Source organism: Anabrus simplex, chromosome 3 (genome assembly GCF_040414725.1).
Source record: "Anabrus simplex isolate iqAnaSimp1 chromosome 3, ASM4041472v1, whole genome shotgun sequence".
Classification (NCBI taxonomy): domain Eukaryota; kingdom Metazoa; phylum Arthropoda; class Insecta; order Orthoptera; family Tettigoniidae; genus Anabrus; species Anabrus simplex.
Genome location: NC_090267.1, coordinates 287,686,323 through 287,702,916, shown reverse-complemented (window position 1 = coordinate 287,702,916; position 16,594 = coordinate 287,686,323). Strand labels below are relative to the sequence as shown.

The following is a 16,594-nucleotide window of genomic DNA, read 5'->3' as shown; positions in this document are numbered from 1 at the left end:
TGTTATCTGAAAACCGACGATCCTAACACTCATACTCTTTGAGCCTTTACATCTAAGAACCTGGAGATGACTATTGTGATATACTGCAAAGCCAACTGAGGTAAATCTTCTGAATCCAATTTTTCCAACCCTAGTGTAATTAAGCCAAATATGATTCATGTTATACTAATTTCAATTTCTTTCTCCAAGATGTCCATTTCGGGTTCACTGAATTCATTCTAAATTCTGCAAGTACTTTTCTCTTAAAAAACATGGAATTCCTTCTTTTAAATTCTGTTAATCTAAAAATATATTAAAAAAGAAGTATTTTACTCATATTTTTGCACTGTGTATTGCATACCACCAGAATTTTGCATTTTAAACACTATATTCCTTCATTAAATATGTAATTAAAATTATGAATGAATTTGGATCACATTTTCACATCCTTTTTGCCAGTTTTAAGGTCTTTTTTCTGGATATTTTTAGGTCTATTTTAGGTAAATTATAAGTCTTCAACTTCCGAGCCCTAGTCATAAGCCAAATTAGTTTCCACACATTTAGTTACATACTGTAAAATGATGTTAGAGGATCTGTAAATGTTATTACTTGTTAGCTTGAGAGTACAGTAAGTACAAACAAAACATGCTATTTACTTTGCCATTGTGAGAATCATATATGGCTTGTTCCATAAAACTTCATGAAGTTTTGAAGTAAAAGTTTAAAAAGTAGAGAAATAGCCAAAGAATATAGTACATTTGCATTACAAATTATAAAACTATTTGACAGTCACACTGGAAGTTAGCCTCTTGAAAACTTTCATTAAATTTTTGGTATGCCAGACAAAATTGAAAACATATCAGATTATATTTCTTTCATTAAACAAGAGGTAAAAACTTGTTAGTTTTATACTTTTTATACTTATTTTTAAAACTGTTGTTGGAAACTACTTGTCATAACTTGTGAAATGTATCTTAGCTTATGTAGACTTGTTTATAAAGCTGCTTTAAAATACTTGAGTCATAAAAATTTACAATTTCACTATTCATGTATGCAAATGATTATTAAATAAAATAATAAGCTAGGCACTAGACCCAGTAAAATTTAAATAACAACATCAAGTTTTATGATACAAGACAATAAAATATTTCCAATTAAGAATCAAAAGAAAACAAGCATGAACAGGCAAGAAAATTAATTCATACATGGAATTACTGGAAATAGGAAAATGAAATTTGGATGGGATTAAAAACTGCCGGGGTTTTCCATGTATAAATTAATGCTTACGTGAAAGTGTTTTTCCCTAAATGAATATCTTCACACCTGTTGTTGCGCAAGAAACCTTCAGGGAACCAAGTGATGCCCTGAGCTCGTTTACGTTGAGCTGTCACCAGCACACCAATCAAAAGAGCAACCAGTAGAACAAGGATCATACCAATAATCACATATTTGATATTGGTTGGAGGAGTGTCCGATGTATCAGGGGGTGTTACCACACCTCGTACCTGGTAGATGGGGAATGTACTGGAGAGGGCATGAGTAGCAACAGTACCAGCCAAGAAGTTAGCTGCCTGTAAGAAAAATGAACATAAATTTAAATAACAAATTCCTCTATGTTAAGAATCAGCTCAAAATATAAGCAAACATACCATTTACAGTAACAAAAGTAGCTTTCTATTAACCTGTTGACGAGTGCACCAAAGGACAGTCAATAGAGTGAGCACAGCATTTGCCATTCGGTCCCACATGAGGGAGCACAGCATTTGTTGTTTTAGACTAGTACTGAGAACTCAAGTGCTTACTGGCATAATGACATCTAATAATATAGAGTTTGGGGAATGTTCCACCATTCAACAAATTGTAAAATATATTAAACCGAGCTCGATAGCTGCAGTCGCTTAAGTGCAGCCAGTATCCAGTATTCGGGAGATAGTAGGTTCGAACCCCACTGTCGGCAGCCCTGAAAATGGTTTTCCGTGGTTTCCCATTTTCACACGAGGCAAATGCTGGGGCTGTACCTTAATTAAGGCCACGGCCGCTTCCTTCCCACTCCTAGCCCTTTCCTGTCCCATCGTCACCATAAGACCTATCTGTGTCGGTGCGACGTAAAACAACTAGAAAAAAAAATGTATAAGAAGACCAGTTTCTACTCCCTTGGAGTCATCATCAGTTCTTGTTGAAAATCAAATCAAGGGGAATCTGATAACAAGCATCATAATTTTAAAAAAACTATATACCTAAAGGCGATTGCCTGAAAATACATCAATGGGTTGCAAAACATTACCTTGAAATGTAACGTACACATGGTAAGCAGTACTTGGAACTTAAGAAGTTCTTAGTTCTGGCTTAAACTGTCGTGTGTTCATGGAACACGGAACACTGGAAACATATGCACTGGTTGAAAATATACACAAATACGACATGAACACTTATAATGATATGAAACATAACCTACGATAATGACATCTGGCGGCGGTTTTTGAACTTTTTCAGTTATTCGAATAGTGTCGCTGTACAAATCCTAGTTCTGTATGATGATGGTCTGCATATACTCACTACAGTGTAAGATTCTGGCACGCCGTTAGCCTACAGGTTACAGCCTAGTGTTACGATTGCCGCCGATGTGAATAGTTGTTTGTGCTCTTCGCGGTTGTAAATCTTATTTTATGTTTGTAAATATAACTGTGAATATATTTTCAATAACTGCTTGAGAAACACTTTACTGCTAAAAACAACAGGAGGAATGTTGCATGCCTGATTGGAGGTTGGGGACAAGATCGGTTACGCCTCGAAGGTCGCCATTTTATGAGGCCACTCCCACAAAATGAATCAAAGAAGCGTAAACTTCTCAGGCAATGCTACATGTGCAAACACACTACCCAATCAGGACAGAAGAGGAAAGAAGCAAGCTACAAGTGTTCTACTTGTGAGGTTGCTCTCTGCATACATCCTTGCTTTGAACAGTATCATACATTTTAAAAGTTTTGAAATGACAGTGTTTTCTCGATCCAAAATGTGTTTTCATGTCTCTCAAAGTCTCTAACAGTTGTAACAAATAAGTTTATTATAATTTTTCAAAAAATTCTTACTCCTCAGAGGTTGTTTACCGGTCAAATACGTACTAGGATGCGGCCGTCATTATTGCACAGCATATGCCATGCGCACTTGTCAAAAGGTTAAAGAGAAAATGACAAATTTATTAAAAGTTATTTCCTTCTAGCACAGCAATAAGAATTAATAAGAAATCAAAGTTGCATACTAAAGGACAAAATGAATGAGATGTCTGGAGAAAACTAGAAGAGAAGTAAATGGAAATGAATCCAAAATATGAAATATGTTGGAATCTACAACAAAGAAAGATTCAAATTTAGCAATCAGTTTGTTTTATAGAAATATTTTATTAAGAAGGAAGCCATTCTTTTTCAGTTTCAACTAAGTTAATACAACTTAAAAGTTTTTTACAGGTATGGTTACAGTGTTACATTTTGTGTTTTCAACTATAAGATGTATTATAGAAATATGAAGAGACTGCGAGAGAAAAGAAAATTTCAACATTAATGCTTAAGTATGTTCACCCAGAACCGAGATACACTGGGGGGGGGAAAGAACCGATGAGAGCTTTACTGGCAATTTAGTGTTTCTATTCATCACAAATCAAGGAGAGGGCATAACTCCCTGGTATGATCCCACTTAAGAGTATGGTTCCAGTGTATGGAACATACATCCGAATTATTTGATAGAAGAACTGGAAAACATCCACAGAAAGCAGCACAATTTGTTCTGGGTGATTTCTGACAAAAGAGTAGTGTTACAAAACTATGGCAAAATTTGAGCAGGGAAGACTTGAGCATAAGGAGGCAGGCTGCTGAACTAAGTAATATACAGTATTCCGAGCTCTCAGTGAAGAGTTGGTGTGGAACGACATTAGTAGATGAATAAGCTTCTGTGAAGCTTTTAAAGGTAGGAAAGATCATAATATGAAGATAAAAGTTGGAATTCAAGAGGAAAGATTGGGTTCAAATATGCATTTATAGGAAGAGAAATTAGGGAATGGATTAATTTATCAATGGAAATGTTCAATAAATTTCCAAGTTCTTTGAAATCATTTAAGAAAAGACTAGATAAAAAAACTGATAGGGAATCTGCCAATTGAGTGACAGCCCTAAATACAGATCCGTGATGACTGATTGAAATTGAAAGAACCACATTGTCAAATTGAAAATTTCTCTTCCTCCTTTACTCAAGATGGCTATACTGAAAATTTGGATCATAAAATGATCCTTCTGCATAATCAACCATATTTTAACCTGAAAGTCATAATTTTCCTAATTTCCTAAATTAGACTTATAAACATGTATAAATGGTGTTTTTATTGCAACTTATATATTTTGTTTTGAGTTCTATATTGACATATAATGTTGATGAGACTCGATTATTTTAAAGAATTGTATTTTTATGGTACACTAAGGATAGAATTCCTCATTCTTAACTTAAAATTTTCAAATAGGCCTACTACAAATAATATGAAGTACTTTTCAATAAAAGGGAGGCATTAATTAAAACCCATTTGAAAATTAGTGAAATATTAAGGTAATAATCAAATATTTTCCAGAAAAGAAAATGGAAGATGATACAAAATCTTACTTCATTAGCAGAAGGGAAACACTCAGGTCCTTCCGAGATGATGCATTTGCGGTTGTCCAGTTCCAGGTAAGCGATAACACCCGAGGATCCTGAATGGTAGGTGAAAGGCTTGTTCCCTTGACCAAATGTACCTTCACCGCTCAAACGCCACGGGTATATCATATCTTTACCTTCAGGATCCTTCTTCACTCGCAGTGTGGTACGCAGATGGTGCCCCAGCTAAAATAAAATAAACACAAGCGTAAGTTTCCACTAAACACTTCAGGAAAATTACAGTCTCAGTAACTCTTGTTCAGGACCCTAATACAAGATCTGAACTATTCAAGTCCTCAACCTCTGTGTCAGGATGCATTGGCAGAAAGTAAGCAAAACAAACACCGAAAGCATACTGCATACGTCATTAACAATTGCTATGGCAATCTTAGATGATAATTAGGTTGTTTCAAACAAAATACATGTTTCTTAGACATGTCACTCAGGAACTTAGGCAGAAAAGCTGATTTTCCAGGGGAACAAAGACCTTGTCAATTTTATTCAGACATCTGGATTTTATTCACAGGTCGTATATCAGATGCCAAACCTTTTATGAAAACCCTACATTCTATCAAACTGCTGAAAGGCTTAACAAGTAACGAGTTGTCAAACCTGAGCATGATATAACATGATACACTAACTCATTATGTATGTCCCGTTTTCTGATATGGGGTGATGGTACGTTTTTATGACCAGATGCCCTTCCTGAGACCAACCTCAGTCGAGCTAATGAAGATAAAATGAATGATGGTGAGTGAAATTGGGTAAGGAGGTGAAAGGAATTGGCTGTGGTCTGTGAATAGAAACTGTCTCAGTTTTTGCCTGGAAATGAAAATGGGAAACCACAGAAAGCCATTCTCTGGACAGCCGATGGTGGGGTTCAAACCCACTCGTCTCTCGAATGCTGAGCTAAACTCCATAGCCGTAGCGTGGCCACTCCACTCTGCAAGTAGCCTATTATAACGTGTCTACTTCCCTAATAAACCACTCCTTGCATAACTGCTGAGGGAACACTTAGCCCTACAAGCAGAGCAATCTCTTCTTTTAAAATTCTGAATTATAGAAAAGAAAAATGGAAAACAAAAAAGGAAAGGAAGAAGAGAAATTCTAAGAATTGATGTTATAGAACATATGGAGGACCTCTTTTTTATAGTGTGGATGTTGAAAATAGTTTTACTGATGCAGAGGAAGTACCTCTGATTAGGATGCAAGTGGTCTCAGATTCAAGTCTTGAGCAAATCTGAAAATGGTTTTGATACTCAAAAGATGATTAAAAATATTGCAAGAAGCTTTGAAAAGAAGTGGATGTTAAGGATATGCAGATGCAGTGACATAGCTATATGGCTCATAACCTGTGTGTCCCAGGTTTGAATCCCTCTGACTTCACGAGGGATTTTCAACAGGGACAGAGTATGGTAGCAGAAAGGGAATGCTGTTAAAAAATGTCCAAGTTTCAAACCAAGTCAGGGTGTTCTGTCAACTCCACTTAGACACAGAAAGGTGGTACTGAAGGGTAATAAGAAAGAAAACAACTTAACTTTTAGTTATTATTAGATCAACATACCTCTCTGAGGAATGGTACAATGTTGTTGATGAACATCTGCATGTCCATGAGCACTACAACCGACATCATACCTTCAGCCAACTTGGGCTGCTCTCTTTCACAATCCAGTCCATCCCAGTTACATTCCTCATTGTTGCAGCCATAGTCACAGTAACCATTAGCATAGTGTTTTTGACAATAGGCATCATAGATGGGGCTGGAAATAAAAGATAAATAAGAAAATATTTTAGCAGTCAAGTACAGCAAATAACCATTTATGGAGATAATATGAATATAAATGGGTGTGCAAGCTTGGTGAATGAAGTGTTTGGTGCATTAACAGTTATATGAGTATAGGAAAAGAACAAACAGGTATATTTTTTTTCTCTCTCTCTCACTTAACAGTAATCTAAAGAAAGTATCCTCGTAAGGTTTCTTAATAAAACTTTCATTATAAACAAAATCTTATTCCACTCAATCATCTCATTTTTGTTAGTTATTAGATCACAACACTTCAACAAATAATTGGATATGTGAGGGGAAAAAACTGCTGCATACTAGGATGATTATGTTAAATACGATATGAGAGCAATTATACTACTAGATATTATGTATACTAAAAATAAAAATAAAAACCACCAACTAAACAGAGAGAGAAAGTTATAATATACAGAAACTTACTTGCAAGGGCTCAGTGTCTTCTCACAATCCCTTCCATCAAAGAGACATTGAAGATTGTTACATTCTTGATCACATTTATGATCACCAAACACAATCGAACACTTGACTGCAGCACTACAATTCCTCCATGGTGAGATGCCAAGTGAACAGTCATTGCCATCAAAGTTGCATGCAAAGATGTTGCATTCCTCATCACAGCGCATATTGCCAGACTTCTCTTGACAGTTGTTCTCAATGCACTTTCTTCTTTGTTGCAGCAGAAAATCTGAGTCGTCTTTAAGTTTGGGGAGTTTCTTGTTAGGAGGGTAACCAATTCCCCCTGGGAAAGTGGGGTCTAAAATGTCACAGTTTTTACCAGTCCACTGCTTTGGGCACATACAAGCATAATCTCCCAGAAGATCTTGGCATGGTGCATTACGCTGACATGGATTACTACTACACTCGTTCCAAGCGTCCATCTCACAATGGGTTCCAGCTGTACCCAAGGGGCATTCACATCGATACCCTCCACCATCCAAGATTCGACATGCACCACCATTCTGACAAGGATCTGAGTCACAATCATAGCCATTAAATTCACAGTTCTTTCCATAGAAACCAGAGGGGCATATACAAACATGCCCTACTTCATGAGCATTACAGATTCCACCATTCTGACATGGGGAGCTTTCACAGAAGTTCACCTTTACTTCACAATGACGTCCCATGTATCCTGGCTTGCAGTTGCAGAGGTAATTGTTGACAAGTTGAACACAGTCTTGGGTGCCAAAGGAAGAGCACGGATTAGATAAACACTCATTGATATCACCTTCACAGCGTGGGCCAACAAAACCAGGTGGGCAGCGACATTCAAACCCACCGACACGATCTGTACATGTTCCGTTATTGTGACAAGCTCCTGGCATACAGTCATCAATATTTATTTCACAAATAATACCCAACGTACCTGAAAAATAACAAAATACAGAATTTTAGTACAAGATTCAACAACTCGCAGCAATGCTTTTGCCTGTCTACTGTATTTTCTTATGTTTATTCTAGTATAAGAACTGCAAATTTGTACTTTGCAAATATCTATATCTTTGCATTCATATGTGATTTATGTCTAATTCAGCTGTATAAATATATATTTTTTTAAATAATAATTTACTTGCATTAAGAACATAATTTTCTGACTGGTATAAACCAGGAAAGGAAGTACAAAGGAGACTGGACATTTGGAATGAAAATCTGAAGGAGTTTGGAATGGTAATCAGTAAAAAAAAACTGTAGTCATGCACTGTGGAAAAGAGAAAAAGAGAAGCCAAGTGAACATAGACGGAGAACGGTTAGAGAATGTAGAACAGTTTACATATCTGGGTAGCATTATTAATGGAAGTAATGAAATCAATCCTGAAATTAATAACAGACTAAGTACCCAAGAGAACGAAATTAACATTATATAAACAGTGCTTCATACCAATTGTAACATACGGACTTTTTTTTTTTTTGCTATGGGCTTTACGTCGCACCGACACAGAATGGTCTTATGGCGACGATGGGATAGGAAAGGCCTAGGAGTTGGAAGGAAGCGGCCGTGGCCTTAATTAAGGTACAGCCCCAGCATTTGCCTGGTGTGAAAATGGGAAACCACGGAAAACCATAACATACGGACTAGAAAAGCTGGTAACTAATAAGAGATAAGATAGTAAGATCCAAGCAGTAGAAATGAAATTTTTAAGAACATCGGTTAAAAGACAAGAAGAGATAGAATCCAAAATATTAAAATCAGAGAAGAGCTAAATATAGAACCGTTATTACAGAACATACAGAAAGCAAGACAGAGATGGTTCGGACATGTAAAAAGAATGGGAAAGGAACGGGTAGCAAGAAGGGAATCAGAAAGAGAAGTTAAGGGAAAGAGACCAGTTGGAAGACCGAGAAGAAGGTGGATGGATCAGATGTGAAAGGACATTAGAGAAGTTGGATTGGATATGGCGGAAGTAATGGAGCAGGAGAAGTGGAAGGACAGAAAGGAGTGGAGGAGGATTGTTAACCACACCTGGGTGACTGGACTGGGACATTGATGATGATGATTGAAGTCAATGATCATAAAATGACATGTTCACACACTATGATATAAAAATCAATGACTCCTTTTCCAATCAATCTGCTTACGTCGTACCGACACAGATAGGTCTTATGGCGCCGATAGGATACGAAAGGAAGAAAGTCACTGTGGCTTTGATTAAGGTACAGCCTCAGCATTTGCTTGGTGTGAAAATGGGGGAAACCATGGAAAACCATCTTCAGGGCTGCTGAGAGTGGGGTTCAAACCCACTATCTCCAGAATGCAAACTGATAGTTACATGACCCAAACCACACAGCTACTTGCTTGGTAACTCCTTTTCCAAGTCATTCTGAGAAAATGGAGCTTTTCAGAAATATCAAACTACTGAAAAGTGCAGGAAGAAGACTCTAGTTGAAAAGAATAATTTGATATACTGTACACCTGCCAGTCTAAAATCTTGGTCAAAGTCAGGAATAATACTTAGGATCCCATCAGCAGTAAGCAGAGCCAGCTGCCAGACTTTCAAAATAATGCAATATAAAACAATCTGATCATTTTGGTAAAGGAAATTTTGTATCAATGTGGTTATTAACATCATCAACATCATCATCATCATCAATGTAAGCATAATGAAACACATTTGTTGACATAAATATAGAGCATAACATACCAGGAGGACAGGAACAGCTGAAATTGTTAACCAGATCATGACAGGTGCCTCCATTCTGACAAGGATTTGGTTGACAGTCATCCACGTTGAGCTCACAATTCTGCCCCTGGAAGCCTTTGGTACAATGGCAGAGGTAAGACCCAATGAGATCCTTACAAGTGGCACCATTCTGACATGGAGCTGACTCGCATTCATTAATCTCTTCCTGACAGTAACTTCCAGTATAGCCATCCTGACAGTGGCAGCGATGACTGTTCCCTATGTCTTCACAAGTACCGTTGTTGCACAGGTCTTCTTTTGTAACCCCTATAAGTCATCAAAAGCATACAAAGATTACAAAAACTCTTAAACAGAGCCTTAGGATTCCTTGTTTAAAATTTATATCAATTATTGGTCTCTATCTCATAGTAACCCTTGGCTAAATGTAGCTATCCCTTGCTTCTTTCTCCCTTTTAAATGTATATTTCTTTTCATCATTCTTGTATACCATGCCCCATCTAGTTTTAACACAGATGCAACACTTAACCCCATGCTACCTTTTCCATGTAACATTAACAATTAATTTTATCTGGTTTTCTGCTTTTGTAAAATAATAAATATAAAAAATTACCTTTTCGGAGAGCTGCATCTTTGCAGGAGACCATCTCCACATCACACACCTTGCCAGTCCAACCCGGAGCACAAAGACATTGGTAGGTATTATTAACTTGTTTGCATGTGGCTTGGTTCATACAAGGATCAGTGCTGCACCAGTCTACATAAGACTCACATTGTTTACCAGTAAATCCATATGGACAGTGACAAGTGTAATATTTAATATGATCATGACATGTAGCTCCATTCAGACAAGGATGACTGTCACATTCGTTGATGCGGTACTGGCAGTTAGAACCAGTGTACCTACAGTAACAAGAATGAGTGTAAGGTTAAAACCATGCAAAACAAATAATTTAAAAATAATAAATGAACAGTTATGTATTTACTACTCTTTCAGTTGCAGCTGGTTCTAAAAGATCTCTTTCTTGGTTCACACTGATAAAACTAGATAACTTATATTCTATTCTAAAATAACCTAAACAAAACTAAAATTTTTAACAAGAGTAAATATAAAAAACTTTGTTACCTGAAAAATTCCGTAATTTACTTTAACTGATTGTGAATATATCTACAAGAATTGAAAGCATTTGAGCTCTTTAGGCTTTTTTAATTGTGAAATTACAAGCATTTCATCCCAGTGTGGCAGCGGCTAGTGTGCTGTCGAGATTCCACTGAACTAGCGGAAATATGTACCTCCACTTACTATAAATATCTGCCTTTCGCTTTTATATGAACTAATTTCGCAGAAGCCTGCCCTTAATGCATCAAGTGTGTAGGGTCTCCCGACACCATATACACTCGATACCTGAGGATGGTTGTCCAGTTGTACTTCCACTTACAACAATCATCACCACCACCACCCCCTGGGCTTCGCCATGGACATCGAGAGTAAAGTTGTGCTGTGAGTACCCTGTTTCTCACAGTTTGAGTTGAAACGTAATGACCTGTGCCTGTCCAAATTTCATTATTCAGCATGGCGGCATTGCATTCAGGGTTCCTCTGAATTGAAAGTTGAAGGTAACAGTCATCAACTGCAGTTATAGCCCTTGGACAACTTGTGCAAGGCAAGTCATCAACAGTTCCTGTGCCACTTACTTCAACTGAAATACTGCCCCCCATATGGGCCTGTGGGTTGGGGTACATGCAGTTGTAAATATGTTTACAAACATCCTAAAGGTCATCTTTCAAGTCTGCATAGGACAGGCCAAGATAGCAACACAGTTCAATGACAAACAGGGGTGATCCTAAAGTTTTTTATTTTTATTTTTTATCTGCACACTCCTTGTTCATAAATACATAATGTCAATAAGAGTACTGACAATAGTTACTACTGGGTAAATTATGCAATGAAGATTTAATGTAACCTTGTTTCTGTCACAGATGTTATCTTGCTTGGTTGTGGTTGAGAGTTGTTTTAAGAAACATGCAACAGAACAAACTAATGAAATTACAAACATGCTCTGAACATCATTTATAACATGCAAGGTGATGAAGGCAGTCTGCATCAGTACAGCACGTGTTCAAAATGTGCGCCTTCATGCCTCCTGCATTGTTCATAACAGTCCTGTAGGTTGTTGCAGGGAAGTAAAAATTTACTGTGATCTTCTCTTGTAATTCAGGAACATTCCTAATTGGGTCTTCTGACTGGAAACAAATTATTTTCATTTGCTCTATATGTAGGCATCTGGGGGCATGAGATTCAGGGAGTGGGAAGGGTATGGGAATTTCATTCCACAGAAAAGTAAGCAATCTTCAAAATGTAGTTGCAGAAGGGCAAGTGACCCCATCCCCTCGCGATGTGAGCTGTAGCTCCATCTTTCTACTCCATTGTCATTACAGTCACAAATTTCTAGCAATATTTGGTACCGTTTGATGTTCAGAACATGTCTGAAATTTCAGTATTGCTTGTTTTGCTACATTCTGTATTTCATGAAGCAAAAAAAGGAAAAAGCAAAAACACTGTTCAATGCTGTGCCAGTTAGAACTTCACTTTAGAAATGGTTCAACAATGAGAACACAAGACCAGTTTTGTGATAAAACTTATGATACAGTTTTATCGAAGAAAACTATGCCGCATATGAAAGTTGGGGCAATATTAAATATGTGTGGAGATATGACCCATTTATAACACATTTTGATCATCAGTGAATTAATCTACACATAAAATAAATGTGACTTAAATTTTAACTTTAACAGTGTACTTTATTCTGCCACACTATCTCTAATGATGTTTTGAAATATGTCATGATCCCTATTAATAATTTTAGTATTGTATAAATGAACTGATATGTCGACTTACCCTGGCTGACACACACAGGTGTAGTTATTGATACCATCCATACATGTGCCACCGTTCATACAGCTACTCTCAGTGCAGTCTTCATCATTTGTCTGACAATTGATACCAGAAAACCCCAGCTTGCACGTACAGGTATACGAATTGACATATTGGTTGCAGGTAGCACCGTTCCAGCAAGGGTTTGATTCGCACTCATCCACATCAACCTCGCAATGTTTGCCTGAGAAGCCATCTACACAGAGGCATTCATAATCACCAATCCCATCCAGGCAAGTACCACCGTTTTGGCAAGGAACTGTAAAAAATAAATCACACTATACAGTAGGCCTACATTAAATGAAAAATGTAATTAATGATATAATTTAGTCACACCTTAATTAAACATTTAAAAACAATACCCTTAAAAAATCACTAAGACTTCCCTGACAATACAGTAATATTTATATCATTACTTGATTAATAATAATTTACAAGGGATATATATACTACTCATAAAACTAACAAATTGACAAGCATTAGTACAGTTAAATACTTACAGGAGGCACAGTCATCAGTATTTATGACACAATCACGACCTTCATAGCCTTTGGCACAGACACAATGGTATGAGCCGTTGGTGTTGCGACAAGTGGCACCATTACGACACGGAGCAGAAACCATACATTCATCTACATCTTCATCACACAGACGTCCAGTGTAGCCCATTCCGCAGGTACATGCAAAATCTAAGAAATTGCTGGAAGGTGAGCAACGAGCTCCATGTCGACATCTACATAGGACACAAGAGTACAGCATGTTAGAGTCTCGACTGTAAAACCTAGACTGTAAAAATTGTTTTCACAGCAAAATCAAAATCTTGTACAAATTGTGGCAACCACAAAGCGACACAATACATACCAAATAGTTGGAAGTAACCACAAATTAAATATGCCAACAAAACAAAACAAAATTAGACAACATGTTCTCATGTAAAAAAATATACCTCCGCAGAGGGGAACATAGTAACCTAATCATATATAGAGAGATGGGATCAAGAAAAGGAACATATATAGTAAAACCTTGTTAGCGCGTTCCTCATAAATATGTTTTCCTGCTTAGCACGTAGTAAATTCAAAGTCTCGATTCTCATCGTATTAAATCTACATAAACCTCACTTATTGTGTCACGAATTTTCGTTATTAAGGCTTAGTACGATCACATTTTTCCTAGCCCTGAAAATATTATTTGTCATCCCTTGTGAAAGGAACGTGATTTCCAACTTGGGTAAAAAGAGCCCTCACTACAGTTGTGTGATAACATGAAAAGGCCTTGAATTCCTGAACTTCATAGGAACCTTTGGCAAGCGAACCGTTAAGCTCAGGAATGTTCAGTCTAACTTGCCCATTAGCAGCAAGATTGCTGAATAACGCAGTTAGCATTTTTGTGCTTGTATTTTGCATTCCATTCAGAAATTAGAAATTGATTTTGTGTTGAGTGGTACAGTGAAGGGTAGTGAATATTTGTCGCCTGATAGCCTATGTCTGGATGAGGAACATAATCATGTGCAGTTTATTGGCATGGTGCATATTTGTCTTGTGACAACCTATTTGTGGATTCAGAAAAAGTTGTGAAATTCCTTACTAATGAGGACAAAATTTAAAACCTGTCAGAAAGTGGACTGGCACCTGCATCTTTAACCCACGAGTGGTCATTAGCCGGAATGTAAAGCGAGCGGTCGCGCGTGAGACTTTCTCTCACATTAAAATAAATATGACATTTTTCACAGTTCTGTGAGGCGTAAGGCTGAAATTTACTACTGAAATGAAACACAAGTTCTACCTTATATATTTTAGATAAAATGAAATGATTAGCTGAGAGAGAGAGAGAGAGAGAGAGAGAGAGAGAGAGAGTGATGGCGTATGGCTTTTAGCGCCGGGAGTGTCCGAGAACAAGTTCGGCTCGCCAGATGCAGGTCTTTTGATTTGACTCCCGTAGGTGACCTGCACGTTATGATGAGGATGATGATGAAGACGACACATACACCCAGCTCCCGTGTCAGCGAAATTAATAATTAAGGTTAAAATTCCCGACCCCGCCTGGAATCGAACCCGGGACTTCTATGACCAAAGGCCAGCACGCTAACCATTTAGGCATGGAGCCGGACATGATTAGCTGTTTATTAAAGACACAAATTACTACTTAAAATAACATATGGAAAGTACATAAAAATAACTTCTGTCCTGAAGTTTTAAAAAATAAAATCTCACACATGCATTATATCTAGTAATATTTACATACAAAGCAAGGTTTCTGAACACAATAACATTTTCAAAAACAAGATGTGCTCATAATACAAATACTAACACGTACAAGAAGAGTAAGTTTCCTGCTCCACTTAAAATTAACACCAACATCATTAGTCGCGCGATAAGAGAAACCCTCGCGCAATGCGCACAGACACATAGGAACCTTTGTTCTGACTAGGGGAGGGGGTGCTTACCCTTCAAATGTGAATCGCTCTACTCACGACAGTTATAAACTCAGCTAGAAGAGGGAACAGTCACCTTCCTTTCATCACTGTGAAGTAATATCACAATGAAAAATAATATGAGAGAAAATCTCATATAGCGACCACTCGTGGGTTAAGCATGCAGAGGCAGCACGAATGTTGAAACTCACACCTTCGAAATGGCAGAATAGTTTTCATTGTACCCACGGATACAGACATAAAATGCTGTCTTGCCGGAAAATATGTACCTAGTGTTTCCATATCCCTGTTGGATAATTTTTATTCCTGTATTCGGTAGTATGTTTTCTCGCTTAACACATTGTCTTTCCTTGTCCCCTGCAGAAACGTCTTAACGAGGTTTTACTGTAATAGGACGAACACAAACGTAGGTCAGTGTGGGAAGAGGGAGCAACACAGACAAACATGAAAACACAAAAGGACAGTCTCTACATCTTCATACACTGCCGTCTTCAAATAGACAGGCTCTCTTCCAATCAAGCCCAGTTCTTCTACATTCATTTCTTCTCAGGACCTCATGAGCTCGTTTCTGCTTCACAGCATCATCTGCAGGCAGGGTATCGACACTCTTTGAAGGCCATCCTGACAGTCTTGTTGTGCAATTGTAGGATGAGAAGAAAACTGAATAAGTACAGGAGAAGGAAAGAAAAGTAAGACAAAGAAATGAAAATGAAATGAAAATCCACAGCCTGTTTCCAGTCATTCGACCAGGTCAGAAATAGAATGAATGAAGCCCCCATCTAGCGACAAAGATAGGAATTGTGCCAGCTGCTGAAGCCTGTTGCACTTCTCTGGGGCAATGATTAACGACAAACAAAGATAAATACAGGTTGTAAAAGATTAGAAACACCTGTATTAATCTTTGTCTAATGCTTTTATGTCTTTTTGTGTTTTCATGTTTGTCCTTATGCCCCGTTTCTATTGCTCTCTCTTTCCACACTGTCCTGCCATTGTGTTCATCCTATTGCCTGTTCCTTCACTTGTATGTCCAGAGGATTTAATATCAGATACGATACGGTACTTTGTTGGTCAGTGTCATCACCCTTCTTCCAGCTGGCTGGTTTGGGTAGTGTAAGGCCATCCATCTCTGCCTGTATACTTTTGCATCACTGCATCCTTCCACTATTTCCTTGGTCAGCCTTGAGATCATGAGCTGGTCTCTTGTTCCAGGAATTTTCATTCTTTGGATCCTCCCTTCCCCCATCCTCATCTTGTGTCAATACCCTTTTAGCATCTCTCTGTCTATTCTAGACTAGAGTATGACTTGATTTGGCACTTGTTGGTTCCTTTCCAATATTTATATAAAAAACCTAAAATGACAACCACCAAAAATTCTTTCAAAAAAATATGGAATGAACACAAATGCCCCTCACAAACCCACCCTGAAACAACATCTTGACAACAAAGAATCTGGGAAGAAAATGAACAGGAGGTTCAGGACCAGTTAAGTGTCTGAAACCAGGAGGTTGAGAAGGCTGGTATGAAGAAGAATGTTGAGAAGAGCAAGACTGTAAGAATGGTTCTGGAAAACAAACTTAAACTCTTGACTGGTAACAGAGAATTGGAGTGGGGTAGAGAATTTTATATACTTG

At 37.6% G+C, this 16,594-nt stretch overlaps 1 protein-coding gene across 1 annotated transcript in view; it reads right to left on the bottom strand.

Annotated features, from left to right (window-relative positions):
* The window catches only part of N (neurogenic locus Notch protein), a 518,735-nt gene that overhangs the window by 25,309 nt on the left and 476,832 nt on the right, over positions 1-16,594 (bottom strand). Inside the window, exons 13-20 of the mRNA XM_067143095.2 lie at positions 13,033-13,265; positions 12,497-12,791; positions 10,211-10,500; positions 9,601-9,906; positions 6,881-7,826; positions 6,221-6,416; positions 4,624-4,842; positions 1,303-1,550 (exon numbers count right to left, since the gene is read on the bottom strand). Coding sequence (XP_066999196.2) covers positions 1,303-1,550; positions 4,624-4,842; positions 6,221-6,416; positions 6,881-7,826; positions 9,601-9,906; positions 10,211-10,500; positions 12,497-12,791; positions 13,033-13,265 — 2,733 coding nt within the window. The remainder of the gene's footprint in view (positions 1-1,302; positions 1,551-4,623; positions 4,843-6,220; positions 6,417-6,880; positions 7,827-9,600; positions 9,907-10,210; positions 10,501-12,496; positions 12,792-13,032; positions 13,266-16,594) is intronic.